The sequence below is a fragment of the Clytia hemisphaerica genome, unplaced genomic scaffold, assembly GCF_902728285.1.
Source record: "Clytia hemisphaerica strain Z4C2 unplaced genomic scaffold, Clytia hemisphaerica genome assembly, whole genome shotgun sequence".
Taxonomy (NCBI): domain Eukaryota; kingdom Metazoa; phylum Cnidaria; class Hydrozoa; order Leptothecata; family Clytiidae; genus Clytia; species Clytia hemisphaerica.
Genome location: NW_027103836.1, coordinates 3,421,543 through 3,442,302, shown reverse-complemented (window position 1 = coordinate 3,442,302; position 20,760 = coordinate 3,421,543). Strand labels below are relative to the sequence as shown.

At 33.5% G+C, this 20,760-nt stretch overlaps 3 protein-coding genes across 3 annotated transcripts; 2 read left to right on the top strand and 1 right to left on the bottom strand.

Annotated features, from left to right (window-relative positions):
* The first annotated feature begins 203 nt into the window (after positions 1 to 203).
* On the top strand, positions 204 to 5,730 carry LOC136807286 (eukaryotic translation initiation factor 3 subunit J-like). The gene is made up of 10 exons (XM_067063897.1): positions 204 to 281; positions 883 to 974; positions 1,824 to 1,872; positions 2,133 to 2,224; positions 2,589 to 2,665; positions 3,476 to 3,519; positions 3,695 to 3,807; positions 4,358 to 4,415; positions 4,693 to 4,766; positions 5,272 to 5,730. Exons 1-10 carry the CDS (start codon positions 269 to 271, stop codon positions 5,395 to 5,397), a joined length of 738 nt encoding a protein of 245 aa, XP_066919998.1. The 5' UTR covers positions 204 to 268; the 3' UTR covers positions 5,398 to 5,730.
* Positions 5,731 to 8,974: 3,244 nt separating this feature from the next.
* Positions 8,975 to 20,655, bottom strand: LOC136807285 (tubulin-specific chaperone A-like). The gene is made up of 4 exons (XM_067063896.1): positions 20,547 to 20,655; positions 19,251 to 19,356; positions 13,575 to 13,661; positions 8,975 to 9,569 (listed from the first exon to the last, which is right to left on the bottom strand). Exons 1-4 carry the CDS (start codon positions 20,603 to 20,605, stop codon positions 9,483 to 9,485), a joined length of 339 nt encoding a protein of 112 aa, XP_066919997.1. The 5' UTR covers positions 20,606 to 20,655; the 3' UTR covers positions 8,975 to 9,482.
* LOC136807284 (potassium channel subfamily K member 4-like) lies at positions 15,186 to 18,922 on the top strand. The gene is made up of 3 exons (XM_067063895.1): positions 15,186 to 15,865; positions 16,812 to 17,124; positions 18,294 to 18,922. Exons 1-3 carry the CDS (start codon positions 15,463 to 15,465, stop codon positions 18,532 to 18,534), a joined length of 957 nt encoding a protein of 318 aa, XP_066919996.1. The 5' UTR covers positions 15,186 to 15,462; the 3' UTR covers positions 18,535 to 18,922.
* Positions 20,656 to 20,760: the final 105 nt, after the last annotated feature.

Genomic DNA, 20,760 nt, shown 5'->3' with positions numbered 1-20,760 from the left:
TGATGCGTTTTTGAACATTTACGTGGCAAAAATTCTGCAAGATCACAATGTGTTATTTCATGGACTTGGAAGATCATTTTAAGTCATAGTTTTACTAAATTCTAAATGATATGATTAAATCATTGCCCCCTGCTTACTAAACTACTTGGGAATTTCCCAGAGGAAAAATTATATGTAATTCAGTGTAATTCATTTTCTTTTATAGTGTCTATGAACTAAACTAATAAGTAAGAATATACATCTTTGTTAGACCAGTAAATAATATACAATGGCATCTTGGGGTAAGTATATATTAATACAAGTATATGAAAGTTCTCTCAGAAGATCAAGGTTTGTTACCTTGGTCCTATAAATTCAGGATAATCTTAAAGCCAACTAAATATGAGTTGAACTGGGCTAAATTCTCAAAGAGATAATCAGATGGTTCGAGATCGTTTGCCTGTACATTCCTTTCATAGTCCTGAGCCAAACTTACAAATCTTTTTGTTTAGGGTTTCACAAAAGTTTAGATATTGCAATTTGAAATATAAAATAAGTTCATACAGCAGGATTGTTACTTCAAACTTCTAGAATCGTGTATACAACTTGAATATATGTCAACTTGGAAAAATGATTCATAGATAAAAGATTTGGAATTTTTTCTCAGGAACATTGATGGAATCTTCATGCGCATTTCTCAAACTGTCTGATTATTATGATAGATTCTCCCAACTTGATTCAATCAGGGCTGTTGTCTGGGCATAGGTTGGTGTTATAAAATGATGTATGGGTGTAGGAGATACCAAGCTGCACTAACGTCTAGTTTTTGAAAGGTAACACCTTCCTTTGAAACTGTCCTTGATGATCAAAGTAATCACATTTCACACATTCTTTTAAATATAGATAGTGAAGATTTTGATGTTGACACCAACGAACCAGCAGTAGTTGGTGTTTCCGATAAATGGGAAGGCGAAGATGAGGATGATGATATTGCTGTAAGGAAGTGATGTATATCAATGTTATATTAGTGACTGTTTTTAGAGACGTTCTGTCCAACTATCTTCTTTCAGGAGATTTGGGTGGCAGAGCAGCATATGCATTTCGTCCTTATTAGGACTCGTCAGCACTGCATACTGCACCCTGGCTAGGCAGATCGAATTGCCTAACATCTCACGCATATCAATGTTATAATTAGTGACTGTTTTTAGAGACTTTTTTATTTAAATCCTGATCAAAAACATTTTTTCCCTTATTAAGCTAAGTTTTACATCTTTTGTTTTACGTTTAATATAATATCACTGCAATAATGATTTCTGCCCTTAAGTGGATAAATTTTGGCGGGGATTAAATTTGGCGAATTTGGCCAAAATTCGCCAAATTAAATCCTCGCCAAAATTTCCAAATTCGGCAATTCGCCAAATTAAATCCCCGCCAAATTTAACAAAAATAGAATTATGTGAAAAATCACAACTTTTTAGTACATTTTTGAGTAATTTTCCCCCTTTTCAGTGTGACAAAATTTCCAATTCGCCAAATTAAATCCTCGCCAAATTTTACGAAATTGATCTATCGCCAAATTAAATCCCCGCCAAAAATCGTATTTTGGCCAATCGCCAAATTAAATCCACGCCAAAATTTATCCACTTAAGGTAACTCAAATCAATCTCCTCCCATGATTCATATTTTGTAAAATGTTATAGACTGAACAGTATTGGTCGTCAAAATATGTGGAAGAATTAGTCATCTTTCATGCGACTTTTTAAATTGTTTTTGTTACTTCTGATTAAACCACATGTTTCAATATGTTGGATCAAATGTTTAATAATTTCTCATTGTTCTTTTAGGACAGCTGGGATGCTTTAGATGAAGATGAAGATAAAGAAAAACCAAAAAGTAGGATTATCAAGATATTTTCATTTCTCAAAAGAAATATCAACTTTGCTAACTTTTTCCTGGATTATTCTGAAAGATACCCATTTTACGGCCTATCTGACTGAGAATTTCATCATTAAATTAATCATCAATAAATGAAAAAATGATTTGTCCAAATTTTATCATTACTTCAAAGAAAATACAAGATGTTCGAAAAATTCTGGTTACTTTCTTCAAGGAATTGTGTTAATATATGATGTATTGTTTTCTCAATCGTTTAGCTACAACGCAGCCAAAGAAAAAGAAAACTTTGGATGAAAAGATAAAAGAAAGAGAAGAAAAACGTAGACTGGAAAAATTAGCCAGAGAAGAGGTGAGGTTTTTTAAAAATAAGTACGGGCGGGTAACTTTTTCATTTATCTTAGCTGCACCTGATGTATTGTTACCAGTTTTTAGATAATTGATAAAAGTTGAATGTATCATAAAGTTCGAACACTATTTTTCCTGTATTTTAAGATCAGGTCAGCAACATCATAAATTCTTATATAAAGCTGATGAACTTTGAACAATAGTTTATAACTAAATAGTTAACTTGTGTTAGGTTGGCTCAAAAAACCTTAAAGAAACTTGTTTACCATTTCAACTCAGGGTTTGATACAATCAATATTTCTAGAGTCTGTTTAAACTTAAATATTTTGGGCTATAAAATGTTTGTTTCAATGTCATGTTGTTTTTAGGAGCGGAAACGTGAAGAAGAAGCAAATAGAGAATTAACACCAGAAGAACAAATGGCTGAAAAACTAAGGCAACAAAGGTAACTTATCACTTAACATGACACCCCCTTTTCACAGACCCGGTAGGATTTTTTTCAGGCAGGTGGAAGTAAAATTAATTGACCAAAACTCAATACATAATATTTGCATTATGCTAAAGTAAGTTCGGAAGCAAAATTACCTTTGCGAGTAGTAACTATGGGTTTTTAATTTACTTTCTCATTATTATGGTCCATTGGGACTTCAAAACAAGTTTTTGCCAACTTGGCAAAGCTGGGGGAAATTTTGGTGGAGTAAGGTCATTTTTGCCTGAAGACCCTTGAAAAGTCAATTATTGAAGTTTCTTATTGACAAAAGCAGATTGTACCCTCTGATAGAGCTTGAAGAGTAGATCTCAAAAAAGGGTTCATTTGTCTCATTTAGTCAACTAAAAATCGCCTGGAAATAAATGATACGTCTTTAAAAATGCAAATTTTTATGCTGACATCAGCATTTTTGACGAAAAAAGTTACTTCCAACAGACACATCTCAAAGAGTACTATCAATCAGAGGTAAAATTTATAGGGTTTCCATGGCTAAATTTTGAGATATTTTTAGTTTTGAAATTTGCTGACTCAGCACTTTTCGCGTTTTTGGCCCTTTCCTGCTGAAATCGAAATTACTCTCTGTAAAAAGAGTTTTTTTTAATAGCTCTTTAGCAAAGAATTTTGGAATTCACATAGATATCAGGCTTGTTTTTAGACAGCCTATAAATGTTCCTCCGAAAATGGTCCAGTTGCTTGCTCTTTCTGGACCTTGACAAAATTGTAAATTATTACTCTATATTTATGGCGATTTTTCTATCTTTTCAGGCTACAAGAAGAATCAGATTTAGAATTAGCAAAGGAAGCGTTTGGTATGGTATCCTCTTCTCTTTTTTGATTTACTTTTAATTTTTAGATAAAGATGAAATTACAAGTATATAATATAACAATAACCTAACTTTCCTTGCAAATTTTCGAAGGTTTTGAATTTTAAACTGAGCGAAATCGAATACCAAGTATTTGAAATTCTGTCGTTTTGTTTTGCAGGAACCACAGAAGATATGCCAGGGGTTAAAACGATAGATAAATTTGTACCTGATAATAGGGAAGAATTTAATGAACTATCACAAATGCTTGTCACAAAATTACAAGACCTAGAGGTATGGGAACTAATTTTATTACATGTAATGTGTTTTTACTTTAGATAAATCTCATAGTATACAAACTACTGCTTATTTTTTGAAGCACTTTTGTTGTTGGACTTTTTTTCTGTTCAGTTTAGCAATTGGAAAGGCCTTCCCTGCCAAAGGTTCATTACTTAAGGTTTTTCTAAGATTGACTTTCGTATACTTGGAATTTCTTTGAAATAATTTTTCTATTGCGCTGGCTTTTTGTTCATACGAAAGCAAAAGATCATGTACGAATTTGATCGAAAATGTTTACACGCTTTTTTTTTAAGAAACATGTTATTTTCTCATTCTCAGCCTCAGCATGTTTCTTAGATGTTTCTTAGATTTTTAGGCATTCTGAGCCTCATGTTTCTTAAAAGTGTGTTTCTTAAAAAAAAACGTGTAGTGCATCATTTAGAGAAAACTGAAGCTGTCAACCTCCTAAACATGAATGAATATTTCAAATTCAGCTAGAATTCTCTGTATTGTTGTCAACAAATTATAGACATGCTAATTTCATCCTTTGCTTTCTTTTCTACAGAATAAATCGGAATATCCAGGATTTTTGGAAACACTATTTCGAGATTGTTGTGCATCGGGTAATTTCTTGAATTCACTAAACCAGATTAAACAGAGATTTTCATTACTCTTTGTAAAGTTGAACATGTTCCTTCTTTTGACAGCATGATGTTTTCTTTCTTTAACATTAGACTCGTTAGAATTTTTAATTGAATTTCTTTTATCTATTTTAGCAACCGAATCTTAAGATTGCAATGATATTTCCCATAGCGTTTGAGATACTGATTTTACTTGATAAATAGTCAATAAAATTTTCTAGAAATTATCAAATTTAAAATTTTTTTTCTTCTTCTACAGTTGAAGCAGAAACTATAAAAAAGATCGCTTCAACGTTAAATGTATTGGCATCCGAAAAACAAAAATTATCCAAGGTAAGTAATTAGAAATATATCTTTCAACAGCTTTGTGTTCTTTCATTTAAGAAAAATGTGTAAACCTTTGAGGTTGAGATCTGTTTTGTTTACAAAAAACAACCATGAGCATTCTATCATCGGATCTTAACTCCTGACTTAACCTTTTTATTTTGCAGCTACATGGGCAGACATTCCTATCCTTTTTAAGTTCGGTTTATTGCCTTTGAGCAATGCGATCAACTGCGAACAATTGTATCAGGCACTCTACATCACATGCCTAAATTATAGAATTTAAAAATTTAAAAGGCTTTTCTCAAAATGTAGACATGTGGTCAATCAAACTCTAACCGAACCAACAACTACGCGCCTGGATTTTTTAAAGAGGAAAGTCTGTTGTGGGCTACATGAACAATAATAGTCCTCAATTACTTTGATGACTATTTCAGTTAAAATAGCTTTTGCGTTTATTCTCTCTAATTTAGATTATGGTCGATAATTACATTTCTTACTTTCTCCCTCATAGCCGAAAGCAGGTAAGAAGAAAGGTGCTAAAACGACGAACACACTGAAAGCCGGCAAAGCATCCACGAAATCCGACATGTCGGGCTTTAATGATGACTATTATGACGAATATGAAGATTTTATGTAATGTTATGTTTCTTATGAATGTGTTATATGTTACGTAATATATGTAATATGTGTAAGAACCAATGTCATATTACAAAAGCATGCGTTTAACTAAATAGTTGGAAAGTCCTTAAAATCTTTTATTTATAAAATTTGAAATCTTCTTATTCTGGACCTTTCACTAATTGAAACATTTCACGGAAAGTTGCGAAGCATATACTACACGTGTTACGTATAATATGTAATATGCATCGTTTTGTTTTCATTCAGCATTATTTAGAAACGATTAAATTTTTTTTTCATACTCTTTAGAAAAAAACGTATTTTTATTTAAAAATATAAATTCAAATTGAAAGCTTCAAGAGTTTTGATTTTTTATAGAACCCTTTGAATTACTGGACTTGAACTGTACTTAACCTTTAACGCATTTTTGGATATTTATTGAAACGGGTCGAATTTCCCAGTCAATTACAAGTACTTTTTCCGAAAAAGTCTCCGATGGTATATTGGTCCACTCCTTTAGAGCTTTAGCGTGGGCGGCCGCCAATCTGCCATCGGAATATAAGATTTTGACTCATTTTGGACTATTTCGGCGAGAGGATGCAAAGATTTTTCGGATTTGCCTGAAATTTGGCACACTTGTTCCCTGGGTGAATATCTGGTGTTGTTTTTTTTGTTTGTTTTTTTCTTCAGTTTTCAAAATTTGACTATTATCAATAATTTAACTTAAGAAAGGGTTAAAAATTGACATCCCATAAAATGGCTAAAAAGGGCTCGAAACTTTGAAATGGTCTGGTAATTTGAAGTAATGGAGATGATGCGTTTTAATTTTTTACTAAAATTTGTTTGATTAAAATTAGCGACCAACTAAATCAAATAAGAAGTTGTAAATTGTATATAAACTCAAACTTGTCCCTAAAACTTCGACTGCGCGCATTTTGTAGTGGTTTTGCGAGCCATGGGCGCTATCGCATTTTATATTCATACAGGGGGTGGACGAACATTTCCAGGGGGTAATCTGAGAAGAATTTCCAGGGGGTCTAATGGAGTATTTTTCTCATTTATCCAGGGTGTAAAAAATTCTTCCAAAACTTCCAGAGGGTAAAGTCTAAAGACCGGTTTTAGTTCTTCCACCATCACTTTTTAAAGTATGAAAAGAATTTTTTCCAAGGGCTTCTTTACAAATTTTGCCATTTTTTGTCTGTACAGACCCGCAGTATCTACGGCTAATTTCAAAACTCATTGCCGTAGAGTACTACGAAGCGATAAACGTGAGATACACTCTGGTACAGAGTATTCTCAACTTCAGTTGAGTTAGAATCTGGAGAATGTGTGTGTCTGTGTATGTCCCAAAACTTTGGGGCAGCCTGGAGTCTTCAAAAATTGTCCAATTTGGCTGAAATTTGGCACCATTGTTCCTTGGGTGAATATCTGGGGGTGTTTTTTTCATTTTTCAAAATTTTGATTTTTGGGGCCTGGGGACGAGTTTTTCACCAAAACGAGGCTAAAACTTTGGGGCAGCCTGGAGACTTCAAAAATTGTTCGATTTGGCTGAAATTTTGCACACTTGTTCATTGGGTGAATATCTGGGGGTGTTTTTTTAATTTTTCAAAATTTTGATTTTTGGGGCCTGGGGACGAGTTTTTCACCAAAACGAGGCTAAAACTTTGGGGCAGCCTGGAGACTTCAAAAATTGTTCGATTTGGTTGAAATTTTGCACACTTGTTCATTGGGTGAATATCTGGGGGTCTACAATTGGGCCTATGAATAATTTGAAGCCACTGAAGTTGAGCCCAGTGCGTTGCGCACGTTCGACTATTTTTCAAAGGGTATCCATACATTTCTCAGAATTTTTTTTTGACTTGAAAAGGTTTGTCCTCCCCCCTGCATGGATTTTTAATGGAACAGCCCAAATTTCTGTCACGAATTTTTTTCATCTATTCAAAAAATACGTAGTATTATATAGAAAAGATTAACATGCGCATATTGTGCGTCATCCCCTGTTTATTTTGTAAGAACTAATTATCGAAAGGTATATCAAGAGTTATTAATTTGATTTTCATAAAATAGATGTGCTTATATCTGAGTAATAAAAATAAGCTTGGACAAGCTCCCGAATCGAAAAGCCCAATGACATAAAGTGGGTGGAAGAAGGACTGGAATCAAAACTCAAAAAATCCCAAATCTATTGTGACAAGTATTGAAGTTTCCTATTTTTCAGATGAAAATTATCCCTACAACCTCTTTCTCCCCGATAAGATAAAGTCTGGGATTGTATAATAAAAGCGAAAGCATTTCGTATCTTGATAAAATAGTTTTAGTATTTTTTTTTCTAGAATTTTCGAATGTACATGTAAGTGAAACTACGTAAATAAAAATTACTACAATGTATATAAATTATCAATATTTACTTTAATGGGATAAACTTTCAAGGGGATGAAATTTCGCGGATTTGGGTGTCATCCACGAAAATCCACGAAATTAAGTCTCAATGGAAATTTGGAAGGGCCTCATCCGCGAAATTAACTACCCGCAAAAAAATTGAAATCTTTCTTCGATCCGCAAAAATTGTAAATTTCTATCGTTGTTTTTTCGTCCCGCAAATCAGACTACTTAAGGGCTCTGACCATAGTGAATTTTTCATAATTGCCGTGTTTAAAATGTGTTTTCTGACTGATGTAACCAACAAAACTATGGCATGTTATACATTTTCTGTTAGACAAACTATTCTTGAATCTGAAAATTCAAAAATTGCATTGAAAAAATTTGATGAAGAAGAAAATGAAGACTTTTGCGAGGAAGAGTATTTCAACTTTGAAGAGCTTAGATTCGGCGAAGAAAAAACATTTTGAAAATTTTTTCGCAGTAGATGGTGTATCTTTTACCGAACAATAAAAATTTTTGCGGAAAATTTTTGTAAATACTTCTTTGTCTCGAAATCTTCAAAATAGTGGTTTTTCATCAATTTTTCATCTGGATTTTGCTTAAAAAAACAGTCATAACTTTTGACACATCTTTTTAGAAAAATTTTCCGCAAAATTTGAAATAGTTCAATTCTTTGCGGACAGTGTAAAGAAATTTTGAAACAAAAAAATTAATTACCCATTAAAACTAAGCACTTTTTGTAAAAGAGGGTGATGCAACATATTATTAACATCTTTTTAAAGTTCATAACGTCATTTTTGCAATTAAATTCTTAATTACTCTTAAGGGATTCGATTAAAAAGCAATTTATAAAGGCAATTCTTTGTTAAAAGTGTTAAGGAACCTGAAATATAACTTTTATGTTCAAATACCAAAATCAATTTTTGGACTATGGTCAGAGCATTGAGTTTCAAGCCCGAAGGGCTAGAGGTCAATCTCTAACCTTTCTCAGGCAAGAAAAATTGAAGCCTTAAAATATGCGCCGTATTTTTGATGACGGATTGAATCAAGCAATTCCTTTGTTTTCGAGTGATATATTTTTCGAAATTAAGCGGTAAATTTTAGTTTCAATCTGTCATTTGTGTAAAAACCAGGCGGGTCGCTCAAGGCCGCGCAACTTTGGTAGGATTTGTTGGCTTCAAATCCTACCAAAGAGATTGACCTCTAGCCCTTCGGGCTTGAAACTCAATGGGTCAGAGCCCTTAAACCCCGCTTTGAAGAAAATGTCTTCGTTATTTTTCGAATTTTCGCACTCTACCATATCAAAATTTTGAATTTTTGAGAAATTCTGTTCGCTACCCCGTTTGCAAAATTTGGAATCACTTTGGAAAAATTAGATTTAATCCTGATCCGCGAGAAATCAGGGAACTCCTCATCCGCGAAATTTAATCCCCGTGAAAGTTTATCCCAATAAAGTATCATTATACCGAACAAAAATTTAAAATGTCTAATATCGAAAAACATCATCTCGAATTCAAGATTGTTGAAAATGCCCGCTTGAAAATCAGGATAGCATTAGTGTCAGTTATTCTTGAATATCACGAGACAGTTAAGCTGGCGATCTTCATAACAACCATCCTTATCCCAATCAACTTTTTATTTAACAGTCCAACAAGGTCTTTAGTGTTTTAAGAATCGTTAAAAATTGCTTTGTCAGCAAGATTTAGTTTTTCGATGGCATTCTTAGGCGGAGATAACAGAGGAGGCATCGCTGTAAACATCTTGAGCTGCTTTATATTCTTCGCTCTCTGCGTAATCTGTATCGTTGTCCTGTGAAAAAAAAAAAAATTTAACACAGTACAAAGGCAAGTTTATACAGTACATACACCCTTGAATAAACCTTTTCATAAATCACCTCACGAACATCGCTTGCCTCTTATTCAAATAATTACCATCGTAATTATGTCTCTTGAGACATGATTTTTTTATGAATAGGAAGTAGTTTTAATAAAATCCACTGGGAATTAACACCATGGCAATAATTTCAAAACGAGGCAAGTGATGTTTATGACGTAATTTATGAAAATGTCTATTCGACCTCGAACGGAAAAATCATCTATACCGTGACTGTGTCCTTACTTTTAGCAATAAATCCATGATTTTAGACGGTATAAAGCAAAGTTGACATGGAGCTGAAATAACCGTCCACTTTGCTCGACGACGGTAAAAACACCAAAATACCGTCGTCTGTTTAGGTGAGCAAAGGCGATATAGAGCCGTACATCAACTATCGACTTTGTTTTGTATCGATTTCACTTACCTTCGCCCTCGATATCCCCCGATACATAAACTCGGTAATGAAACAGTGAGACGGTTTTTCACGAATTTTCACTACTATAATACTGTCCGAGGTTTTGGTGGCATGGGAAGATCTATCCCACACGGCTTCAAATCCCATGAAAGCAGACGGGTAATCTTTGTCAATCCAATTACCAGGAGTAATTTTCTCAATAACCCTGGATAATATATCCTCCACCTCCCACCAACGGATTTTACTGGAAAAACCCATTTTATAGTCTACACAATAGACAGCTCCAGGCTTTTAGGCCTTACTCACGAAGAGTAGGAGTTTTACGCTCGAAATGAAGGAAGATATGACGTAGCCTACCCATTTTACCAATTCTGATAAGACAGCGCCTTTCAATACTATTGTTATTTCAAAACATTTTCATATTGAAAGTACATTGGTAAAACTTAACTGAGTGAAATCATGCTGAATAATATTTATGAGTGAAAAAAAACAACAACAAACAAGAAAGGAGAAACTTGTTCTGAAATGAAAGACGATAATCAGATGGTTAAGATTTTCGGCTTGATTCCAGATTCCTTTTACTGTCTGAGGAAAATTTCATAGCTTTCAACTTAACATTTTTTTAAGCCAAATACATTGCATAATATTGTATGTTTAAACTTTTAACTTTCGGCAAGAAAATTATAGTTTCGCGTAACGACCATGTTTGAGATCATTTTAATAGATTTCAAATGGTCATATTATTACGATTTTGAAAATAGTTTAGGCAAAAGGATTTCGGAATATTTCCTAAGTAACAAATTTTTAGTAGATAGGAAAATCTAGAACCATCTGATTAACCCGTTTAAAGGATTTTAAAAACAAACAGTGAACGGTAAATATTGAGATAAATAAATTCGACTACCAAGCAAGAACTATGGGTAAAGAGAATTGGGAGGAGTTCATTCGTAAAACATCTACAAAAAGTAAAGCTCATCTGAGAGCAGCTCAGCACTGGAATCGCTTAGAAAAGACATTGCAGATCATTATAGTCACTTTAACGTCAATTACAACATTTTTGACATTGATTCATTCGCTGGACCAAATGATTATTTCAGCTGTAGCAGCACTGGCAGCTTTGATGTCCTCCATCGAGGCTTTTTTGTCACCAGCCAATCAATGGCACGAACACTTGCAACAGTCCAGAGAATTCCAATTATTAATGTTGAGAATGGCGCGTTGTAAGAATTTACACGTTTATGAGGAGCTATGGGAAGAACTGAACAAAGCTATCTTTGACGCGCCGTTTCTGCCAGAACGATTTTTAAAAGAAGCAAAAGTAGAGAAAATTAAATGGACCATAAGATTGCAACTCTTGGAAGAAATGAAAGTTCGAGATAAAAAATTACGAGACGAATCCGTTAACCAACATGCAGTAGAGGAAGGTATTATTGAGCAGGAAACACGTAAGACTGACACAAATAATATGACTGGGAGTTTCAAAACCGGTAACATTTATTACAATCAAGCATACGATTAGAAATAATGTTAAAACAAGTGATACTTTTATAGACCTACCTGGTTAAGCATTTAACAAATATAATTGATATCTACGTGAGCATGACCGTTAAACAATCATTCAGAACACAAATAGTGACTATCTATTAAAATTAGTCGTTTGTTTCTTATAAAAAAACGTTTAGAAACCAAAATTTCATGCTCTTGAAATAATCTTTCATATTCAAGGCTTCGTGAGCAAAAAAAACATCTATCTCATCAAAAAATTGAGTAATTTGGCTAAGAACATTGATGTATGCTTATTAATAGTGATTCTTATAAATAAAGATGCGTTTTTTGAGCTGAAAAATTCTTTTTTTTACGAAAATCTGTATGAGCCATCTTTTACCTAGTTTCATGCAAAAAATCTGAAAAAAAAACAATGATCCAATATTTCACAAAGTCCAAAAAACCCTTTTTAGCCGCTTTTTGGCCCAAATTTGCCCAAAACATTTTTTTTCGAAAATCGGGCTCCGCCACATTCGAGGCTTTATAGTTATGCATCTTTGTGCAAAAAATCATAAAAAATGAAGGAGCCAACCTCGAGAAAAGCTAATACCTAAGTAATTGATAATGTGCTTATAAAAAAATATCGAATTTGGCCAGTTTTTCTATTAAAAACACGCTAAGCAACCAAAATTTCATGCCTAAGCACACATACTCTCTAAAAGTAAGCCCTCGTGAGCAAATAAAACATCTATCTCATAAAAAAATTGAGTAATTTGACCAAGAACATTGATGTATGCTTAATAATAGTGGTTCTTATAGATAAACATGCGTTTTTTGAGCCAAAAATTTTCTTTGCAAAAATCTGCTTCAGCCATCTTTTACCTATGATGGTACCCTACTTTCATGCAAAAAATTTGAAAAATTATTTTTTTACGAAAATCTGTATGCATCTTTTACCTAAAGTCTATTCACGATAAGTGTGCACTCTTTTTTCATTAGCCTATAACTCTTGAATGAATTCTTCAATCTTTATAAATTTGGTATCATTGGAAAGATATTAGCGAGTGAAACAATTTGAAATAAAAAAATCTTTAAAAAAATTCTGAAATTGAAGATGAAAATGAAGAAAAAAAAAATGAAGATCTTGTAGAGAAGTGCTATAACTTTCATTTTCACTGGAGAGATTCTTTGATTTTAGGAGGTCATCACTGTGAAGAAATGTCACTAAAAATATTTATTCAATATAAAGTTATGATACAAAGTTGATAAGTGATTGACCCCAAAAAAGAGCAGAATACAGCAGAAATCAGCTTATAATTTTGTTTGATATCATCAATTTCAGAATTTTTTTAAAGATTTTTTTATTTCAAATTGTTCCACTCGCTAATATCTTTCCAATGATACCAAATTTATGAAGATTGAAGGATTCCTTCAAAAGTTATAGGTAAATGAAAAAAGAGTGCACACTTATCGTGAATAGACTTTAGTTTCATGCAAAAAATCTGAAAAAAAACAATGATCCAATATTTCACTAAGTCCAAAAAACCCTTTTTTTAGCCGTTTTTTGGCTCAAATTTGCCCAAAAATTTTGTTTTGAAAATCGGGCTCCGTCACATTTTGGCCACCACCATTTTGCACCTTTGTACCAAAAGTTAAAAGATTCCTATGATTCAATCCTGAGAAAAGTTGGTAACAGACGAACGAACGGACGGACGAACAAACACAGGTTAATTTATAGGACCTACACCGGGGTAGGTCCAAAAAGAGTTCTAACTAAGGTACACACAGCGTATACATAACACTTTTTTTGTAAGAAGAACCAATATTTTTGGAGATCAAGGAAATAATGTAAAAAAATCAATCCTAAGGATTCCGGTGTTTAACAGTCTACAAAGTTTTAAAATGTTCTTAATTTATTTGTGACATTTTGGCCATTAAAAGCCTTTATGTTCTTATATAGTTTGTTCTTATAAAAAAACGTGTGTACAGCAGACTTCGTCAACGCGTTAGAAACAATCAAACAGAGGAGGTGTACTTACAAGGATGGTTTTGAGTTCTTGGTGTGCTTTCTTCAGCCTGTTCAAACAATCCATTATCATGGCAGCTGATTCTCCTTTCACTTCGATCTGTAGAAATAAACACAAATCAAAAGTGAAATTTCGCTGGGGGAGTACTAGGTCTGCGGGATGACGGGTATATGCCGCCCGAATTTTGACGGTCTGGCCCTTATAGGGACCAAAGCCGACCCTTAGACTTACAGGAACTATTTTATAGAAATTTAGGCTTTTGAGGGTCACGATATGGAATTTGAGCTGTTTTTACAACCTGTTTTTAAGGGGACTGGAATTATTATGTTATTTTTACGACCCCTAATGAGATTTGAAGACACAAAAGAGACCCTGAAGGACATACCCATAACCTCTTTTTGCCTAGGTACCCCCACCGGTGAAATTTAGACTGTTTTTTATAAGAACCTTTGTAGTAAATTTTTCGACACTCGGTTGTTCTTGTTTTTTGAGCCTCCTGCTGTTCTTATAAAATTGATTCTATAAAAATATAAAGAATTTTATATTTTGAGCTGAAGCAGAGGAAATTTTTACATTAGCTCCTCCAAGAAAATTTGTCTTATACCGTAGGGGTAAATTTTGATCTTACAATGACCGAACTGAAGTGCAGTATATTGATTATCTTAGAAAAAATTAGAATTTTCTCACCCTCCCGGCTGAATCGATTCGCCCATTCACCTTCTACTAGGTGATGGTAGTACTTTCCTAATTTGAAGGGTTGTTCATCTAACAATTTATACCCTTTATTTAACTTTTCATAAGAGAAACTTCATGACAACAAACTTTTTTATTGGCAAGATGGTTTTTTTTATTGGCAAGACGGTTTTTTATATCAAGAAGCAATATTTTTAATGTATAGGAAAAACCAGCTGCAGGTCGAAAAATTTTCATCATGATAAAAAATATAAAAAACAAACAGGTTTCTAAAAAGGGGTTTCCCAAATCGTTGAAGAGAATATGAATACAATATACCAGTATTTTTCACAGATAATTAAGAAAATCGCTTATTTCAAAATAACCATCGAAGGCGAAAGATATCATGGTTTTTAAAGAGAGTAATAATAAAATATTAAATAAATCTTTCTATACATCTTCAGTGAAGGTCTACCCACTCACGCAGCTTAATTATTGCATAAATTACATAAATCAAGCCTTCAAAGGCTGTCGCCTTGAGTGCACCAAGAGTTGAAACTTTTCAACTTTTTTTCGCTAGGCTGTGCGGCTTTCCTATTGTTCTTTTTTAAATAGCCAATCAGAAGAGACATTTAACTTTCTTGTACCGTGTGCAAAAAGATATCAACAATAGAAAAAATAAAAAATGTGCGGATCAGTGGAATAGGAAAAGCGTTCAGCGACCAAAGCGCCCGAGATTTGCGCCTTGTTCGACGACAATAAAATGCTGAGTGGGTAGCGACCTTAAAAGATTCAATAACAGAAGCTGCTTTTGGTTCATTTTGAAATTTATTTTTCAAAACGTTTCGGCCTCAACAGAGTACCATCATCAGTGAAAAAAATACATTACGAACATACATTTACATTACAACAATTTGTTCACTGATGATGGTACTCTGTTGAGGGCGAAATGTTTCGAAAAATAAATTTCAAAATGAACCAAAATCAGCTTCTGTTATTGAATCTTTTAATAATGATAAAATAGATTTTATATTGACCTTATAAATAATTGATCGATCGAGTTAAGGGAATAATTGATTTTGGCTGTTAGTCATCTGTCAAATTTCTGGAGAAGACTTACTGAAAATGTAGCCTTTCAAGATGAAAAGAACATGATGATTTTTTAACTTAACTATGCGCTTGTTAACAAAACAATTAATGAAAACTCTTCTTAGAGCTTGCTTAAACCATGATTATCGAGAACATACCACAAGCTAAAAAGAAACTGATCAAAGAAATCAAGAAAATCTTGAAACGTTTCCTGATATTTTTCGTTATCGTTCTGTCCAGTCTAGTCCTTGGTGCGTTAATGTTCTTCTATATTGAGGAATGTTACTTTTACACCGATGACTCTTCAAACTCAAACAGCAAGACTAAAGAAGAACTATGCCAGGGATTAACACAATTGAACGTAACAGGTACAGTCAAAACCTCAATGGTTGGAGACATATTGCGAAACATGACAAAATGGTGTTCAGACAAGGAGACAAATATTTATGACTTTGCTGACAATGATGAACCTACTTGTCAATTCAACTACAGGATGTTTTATAAGTGGTCTCATTTCACTTTGAGCGTCGCTTTTACCATTGGTAAGTGAGTGGACCTCTGTGGACACCGTTTTAAGATTTTTTAAAGATTTTTCATAAAAATCAATAATAGAGAAGCTTCTATAGAGCCGGTAGGCTGGCTGGTTGAAAATTATTTTTTCCCTTTTCTAATTTTTATTTTGTCTATATAACACTCTTTAGGACACCGTTTTAAGATTTTTCATAAAAGTCAATGCGATAGAGAAGCTTCTATAGAGTCGGTAAGCTGGTTGGTGGACGTGCGACCTTTAACCCAGCGGAAAACAAAAATGCCAATCTTGAAGAAAATTTATTTTGTCCCTTTTCTAATTTTCATTTTGTCTATATTTAATAACACTCTTTAGTACTTTGTACTCGTATGAAATCATAGAAGAAGTCGCTGGATTTGAACTTTTTAAGGCACGAAAAAGTTTGAAGAATTGACGCTGATAAGAGTGGTTGCATTCTTTGAATGGAAATTGTGAAGCAAATTTTGTAGCCATTGTATAGACTATTATTAAAGGAATAAATTTTGGCGGACCGAAAAAGTTTTTTCAGAGGGAATTTAATTTGGCGGATTAAGGACATTTTTGTCCAAAAAACGCAATTAAAAAAGTAAAAACCTGTTTTAAAGCCCGAAATAGCACACATTCGGGGAAATAAATAGAGCAATTTAAATTTGGCGGATGGCGGAAAATAGTTTAGGTATAAACTTATTTCTTTTTTTATGATTTTTGTTGGCGACTAGGCGGAAAATAGTTTAGGTATAAACTTATTTCTTTTTTTATGATTTTTGTTGGCGACTAGGCGGAAAAAGATTTTGGTGGATTTTGGCCAAATCCGCCAAATTTTCTTCTCACCAAAACTTCTTCCTTTAATGTAATAAAATAAAATCTTGCAGGCGGGTGAGAGTGAAAAATATCATTCGCAGAAGAATAATAATTTGAAAGTTTCACAATCTATTTTACAGGCTACGGAGAAAACGTGGCAAAGTCGATGATTGGCAAGGGTTTGACCATAATATACGCACTCATTATGATCCCAATCACAACCGCATCTCTGGTGCTCAGTGGACGCCTCATCACTGCATCCATCAAATACCTAATTGTGGTTTTCGAATCCAATGTTCTCAAACGTACCAAAATCATACGTTTCCAACGAAAAGTTGTTGGTATAGAGGTCTTGTTGAATGCAGTCCTGATTGGATTACAAGCAGTTCTGTACCACAAGACTGTGCTCCATTATAGAGACTTGTTTGATGCTTTCTATTACATATTCATCAGGTAAGGAGATAAGCTCTAGTTTAGACGGCTCAGCTTTCGCCCTGCCTAATCTAATTGTAAGAGTAGGCACAAAGCGGGCACAAAGTGGACGGTTAAATTCTTTGCTGAAACAAGTGATACTTTTATGGACCTACCTGGTTATGCATTTAACACATATATAATTGATATCTACGTGAGCGTGACCATTAAACAATCATTCAGAACACATACAGTGACGATCTATTAAAATTAGTCGTTTGTTTCTTATAAAAAAAACGTTTAGAAACGAAAATTTCATGCTCTTGAAATATTTTTCAATATTCAAGACTTTGTGAGCAAAAAAACATCTATCTCATCAAAAAATTGAGTAATTTGGCTAAGAGCATTGACGTATGCTTATTAATAGTAATTCTTATAGATAAACATGCGTTTTTTGAGCCAACAAAATTGTTTTCAAAAAATCTACTTGAGCCATGTTTTACCTATGATACCACTTTCATGCAAAAAATCAGAAAAAATTAATGATCCAATTATTCCCGTTTATAGCCGTTTTTTGGCCCAAATTTGCCCATTTATTTGAAAGTCGGGCTCCGTCACATTCGAGGGTTTATAGTTATGCATCTTTGTGCAAAAAATCATAAAGAATCAAAGAGCCAATCACGAGGAAAGCTAATAACGAACGAACGAACGAACGAACGAACGAACGAACGAACGAACGAACGAACGAACGAACGAACGAACGAACGAACGAACGAACGAACGAACGAACGAACGAACGAACGAACGAAGGTTAATTTATAGGACCTCCACCCCACCGGGGTAGGTCCAAAAAGTTTGAAAGAAGACATTGATTGCATAGACATCAAAAGAGCGCAATGCATTGACTTTAGACAGCACACTTTAAGCACACTTTAAGATCACCTTAATTTCCAATTAGAATAGGTAGGGCGAAAAGTGGGCCATCTAAATTAGAGATAAGTTTAACAGATAAAAATTGCAGCTTTTAGCCTTTAGGATATAAGGTGATAATTCCATTTCGTTCACTTGACTGCTTTCCACTCAAGCTTTTAAAACATCTCTTAGCAACATTAATTATCGTTTTTTTTGCTCGCTGCCAAAAGTAAAGATCTAGTGATAACCCAGTTTCCCACCAAGAAAAACGAGAAAAAATAATGAATTCCTTTTTCTAGTTTGAGCACAATTGGTTTCGGGGATATCCGTTATGACATGGCTTACTTCAGAAGCCTTGGTCGCGCAACACAGTCGGCTTTGGTCATGACATACATCATCCTATTCTACATTAGCTACTCACTGCTTGCTTCGTTTATCAGTACTTTGACTTCACTTGGAACCGACAAATCCTTTAAGACATTCAGAACAGTCAAGATGGTGAGAAGTAACTCAGGGAATATGTTCAAAGTGTTTATGTGAAAGCACTTCTGGACAATGGAATAATAAAGATATACAAGAAGTACTGGGTTCGTTGGAAGATACAATTGATTGAGATTATCTTAACAACCTAGTAAAAATTTCTCTAAGAATGTGGAGAGGCTTTGAAACAAGGATTTTAGTTAGATTAAAGAAATACTTCCAACTGAACTTTTGATGCATGCGAAGAAACTTCGTCAAAATCAAAATCGAGTCATCAAGATTTTAGAATCAAAACTTATCTATTATAAGAGTTACAGAAGCGTATAACTATAATACGAATTTATATGACAGTTGTAGCTTTCTTACAAAAAGATGTAAATATAAGGCTGGACTTAAGATTCTTGGTTTGCAGTCACCCGACCCTAGATTTTGGAGGTGGGTCGGTCGGTCGGAAGTGTTTTTATTTTGGTCAATTATGAAATTGTTGTCTATATTTTATAATTTTTGAAGAAAAAATTCTCTTCGTCAAAAGTTTTTAGGTCTGAAAGTTTAGATCGATCGGTTTGACGACAAACCAACATTTTTTTAAGTCCAGCCTAATTGGTAATTGGCAGATTAAGCAGAGATCAACACTGATAATATACAGCAGAAACTGACAACCCTTTCTAAATGAAAACAATTATACTGGCAGAGACTATTTAGGCCCAGGCAAGCGGCAAATTTCGACAGGTCAGAAACACAAAAAATTACGACCAAAATTGATCAAAGAAACATACCATTTTCTTGATATCATATTCGTCTTTTCCATCAGCTTTCATTTTCTCGATCTTGGCTTCTTGCTGAGCTGTCTCTTTTTCATACATTGTCTTCTCCTTTGCTAACCTGGATAAACAAAAACAATATTGTTTAACCCATTCAGTGCCAATGGCCTCATCATATGAGATCACTGAATGTTTTCAGTTCTGTACCGGTAGGTCTAAATCTAGGAGAACTGCAACCGATGCAACCCTGTTTTTTAACCCCATCAGAATTAATTTTATCATTAGTTTGGAGTTACAAAATGATGACACTTAAAGGTTTTGTTTCAAATAAGAGTATTATCGTTTGCTTACTCATCAAATTCAATTTTGATTCACAAGCTTTTCACATTGAATTGACACGGATGTGGAGCAAGATCGATCAGAAAGAGGAAAGGAAAAACACATTTTTTGCTTATATCAGCATAATATAACAATAGGGAGACACTGTCCTGATATGAAATATTATGTGTCTGATATGAAACGGGAACAATTATATAAAAATAAAACCTTTAATGGATTAATACAGCTTTATCAAAATTATGGATTTTTCCTAGTTTCGGTTGAAGGTGATAGATTACAAGCTCTTTCCATTCCTTTTTTATGGTTGTTTCAATCAATTCCTTTATTTTTTAGAGTCAAGCATCTCGTATAATATACTTTGCATAGGCCAGTCTTGTTCAAATTTAGTTGCTTTGGTAATATTTAGATGTTTTTCAAAATCATCTCAAGAAAAGTGTATTGTGAGTATCAGACAGACTAACTATTAAACACTGCTCTACTTGTTATAAAGTTAAGCTGTAACTTGTTTTTTTTTAGTTCAATTTTGGCACTCTTGGTAATTTTGCATGGGTTTTCATTTAAATCAAAATCGGTCAACATTTGTTTAAGAAACAGATAATTCTTGTAACTACCTTAAGGAAAGAAAGTTTCGCAGACGCGATTTTATGATAAATTTGCAAAATTAAATTCTTCGAAACACAGATATTTTCAGAACTTAAAACATTACCCCTGAAATTAGTCTCTTCAGGGCAAAATAGGCCATGTATCATGAACAAAAAATTCTTTCAACTGCGAAATTAAGTTTTGCGAAACTTCCGAATTTTGAGCTGTGAGCCGCAAAATTAAAATCTGCAATCAAAAATTTCTTTCTTTAAGGTGACTTGATTTTCAGTTCAATTTAGCACTCTATAACTTTGCATAGATTATTCATTTAAAACTAAATCAAATTTATTCAACAAACAGTTAATTCTTGTAACCAATCTTGAATAATACCTTTTGACAACTCCAGTTTTGATGGTAATGTTGCGAAGCTTTGGGTCTTTTGGAGGCATATTGAATTATTTTTGAATTAGGTTTTGCTTATTTTTACTGAAAAATATAAAGAACATATAACAAATATAATAAACAAAATAATTGATGGATTTGACAAAAATATTGTAACATGCTAAAGTGGGTGTTTTGCCAAGTCAGACAAAGCCTAATTTTT

Excerpts from the sequence above, each read along its gene's own strand:
- LOC136807284 (XM_067063895.1), top strand. The coding sequence starts at position 15,463 with ATGATTATCGAGAACATACCACAAGCTAAAAAGAAACTGATCAAAGAA. Across the intron at positions 15,866-16,811 it reads GAGCGTCGCTTTTACCATTG|GCTACGGAGAAAACGTGGCA; the intron begins GTAAGTGAGTGG and ends TCTATTTTACAG. Across the intron at positions 17,125-18,293 it reads TTCTATTACATATTCATCAG|TTTGAGCACAATTGGTTTCG; the intron begins GTAAGGAGATAA and ends TCCTTTTTCTAG.
- LOC136807286 (XM_067063897.1), top strand. Across the intron at positions 975-1,823 it reads ATGAGGATGATGATATTGCT|GACAGCTGGGATGCTTTAGA; the intron begins GTAAGGAAGTGA and ends TTGTTCTTTTAG. Across the intron at positions 4,416-4,692 it reads TCGAGATTGTTGTGCATCGG|TTGAAGCAGAAACTATAAAA; the intron begins GTAATTTCTTGA and ends CTTCTTCTACAG.
- LOC136807285 (XM_067063896.1), bottom strand. The coding sequence starts at position 20,605 with ATGCCTCCAAAAGACCCAAAGCTTCGCAACATTACCATCAAAACTGGA. Across the intron at positions 19,357-20,546 it reads AAAACTGGAGTTGTCAAAAG|GTTAGCAAAGGAGAAGACAA; the intron begins GTATTATTCAAG and ends TTGTTTATCCAG. Across the intron at positions 9,570-13,574 it reads AAGAACTCAAAACCATCCTT|GACAACGATACAGATTACGC; the intron begins GTAAGTACACCT and ends TTTTTTTCACAG.